Source organism: Rhincodon typus, unplaced genomic scaffold, assembly GCF_021869965.1.
Source record: "Rhincodon typus isolate 14 unplaced genomic scaffold, sRhiTyp1.1 hic_rhity00000069, whole genome shotgun sequence".
Classification (NCBI taxonomy): domain Eukaryota; kingdom Metazoa; phylum Chordata; class Chondrichthyes; order Orectolobiformes; family Rhincodontidae; genus Rhincodon; species Rhincodon typus.
Window position 1 is genome coordinate 52,088 of NW_025965707.1, and position 1,304 is coordinate 53,391.

Here is a 1,304-nt window from a genome sequence, read left to right on the forward strand (position 1 = left end):
CTTACCCCCCGACCCTTAACCCCCACCCCATCACCGTACCCCCCTGACTCTTGCCCCACCCACCTCCATCCCCCTTACCGAGTGGTTGACCCCCCACATGAAGACGCTGACCAGGGGGCTCCCGGCCCTGAAAACCGACACCTTCTGCGACACGAAATGCTTCTTCTTGGTCTTGGTCTTGGAGGCGGAAGAGCTGAGGGCGGCCGGGTGGTGGGCACCGGAGCCCGCGGGAGCATGGGAATGGGCACGGGATTGGGATTGGGATTGGGAATAGGCCGATCCGGAAGTACCCGAGGCCATAGCAGCAGGACCAAGGGGACAGAGCGACACAAGATCCGGGAAGCGGGGCCTAAGGACTCACCTGGAGCCTCCCGGGGCCCGACAGGTATCGGTCACGTGATTCTCAGCCCCACCCCCGTCAGGCCGTCCCCATGGAGACATCCCAGGTAACGGATCACGTGGTTCTCAGCCCCGCCCCCGCCAGGCCGCCCCCACGGAGACACACCCAGGTGGATGGGTCACGTGATACCCCGGGACCCGCCCTCTCAGTCCGTCCCCAGGGAGACAACCCAGGTAAAAGGGTCACGTGATACGCCAGTACCCGCCCCATCGAGACGCACCTGGTAAAGGGGTCACATGATACTCCGGTACCAGCCCTGTCAGGCCGTCCCCAGGGAGACCGCTCGAGGGTATAGGGGTCACGTGGCACCCCCTTCCCGTCCCATTGAAGATGGCCCCGGTACATGGGGTCACGTGGTTCCCGTCCTAATGCACACCGCAGAGGTGGAGCGTCAAGTGGTCTCCCCCCTCCCACCAAAAACCAGACCCCCACGAAGGCCGCTCAGAAAATAAGGGTTACGCCCTTAACAACACGGCCTCTCGCAAACAGAGACCGCCCGGTTACGGAAGGGGCGGGGCTAAGACAAGACTCCGCCCACCGACTGCGTCGGCACCCCTGGAGCTGCAAGACGTCACTCCCGAACCCACGCAACGGCCCGCACCGCGGCGTCTCCATGGAAACCCCTGCCCCCACGGACAGGGGGAACGAGGTCACGCGACGACCCCGCCCACAAACCGCAACGCAACCTTCCGGGGGAAGGGGAAGGACACGTGACTCTAGGACCGGGGTGAAGACTCCACCCCCTACAATCCCAGAAATCACTGCGGACCGCCCAGATGAGAAGTGGGGGCACGTGTACACCCAGACCATTCCGGTCCCCCGCCCTGGAGGAGGAATGAAACGTCAGCCTTCCGGCTCCTCTGATGCTGCCTGACCTGCTGTGTTCATCCAGCTCCACGCCTTG

At 64.1% G+C, this 1,304-nt stretch overlaps 1 protein-coding gene across 1 annotated transcript in view; it reads right to left on the reverse strand.

Annotated features, from left to right (window-relative positions):
• The window catches only part of LOC109923237 (phosphatidylinositol 5-phosphate 4-kinase type-2 gamma-like), a 9,661-nt gene extending 8,357 nt beyond the window's left edge, over positions 1 to 1,304 (reverse strand). The window contains exon 1 of the mRNA XM_048621155.1: positions 79 to 1,304. Within this exon, the coding sequence (XP_048477112.1) occupies positions 79 to 300 (222 nt within the window). The 5' untranslated portion in view covers positions 301 to 1,304. The remainder of the gene's footprint in view (positions 1 to 78) is intronic.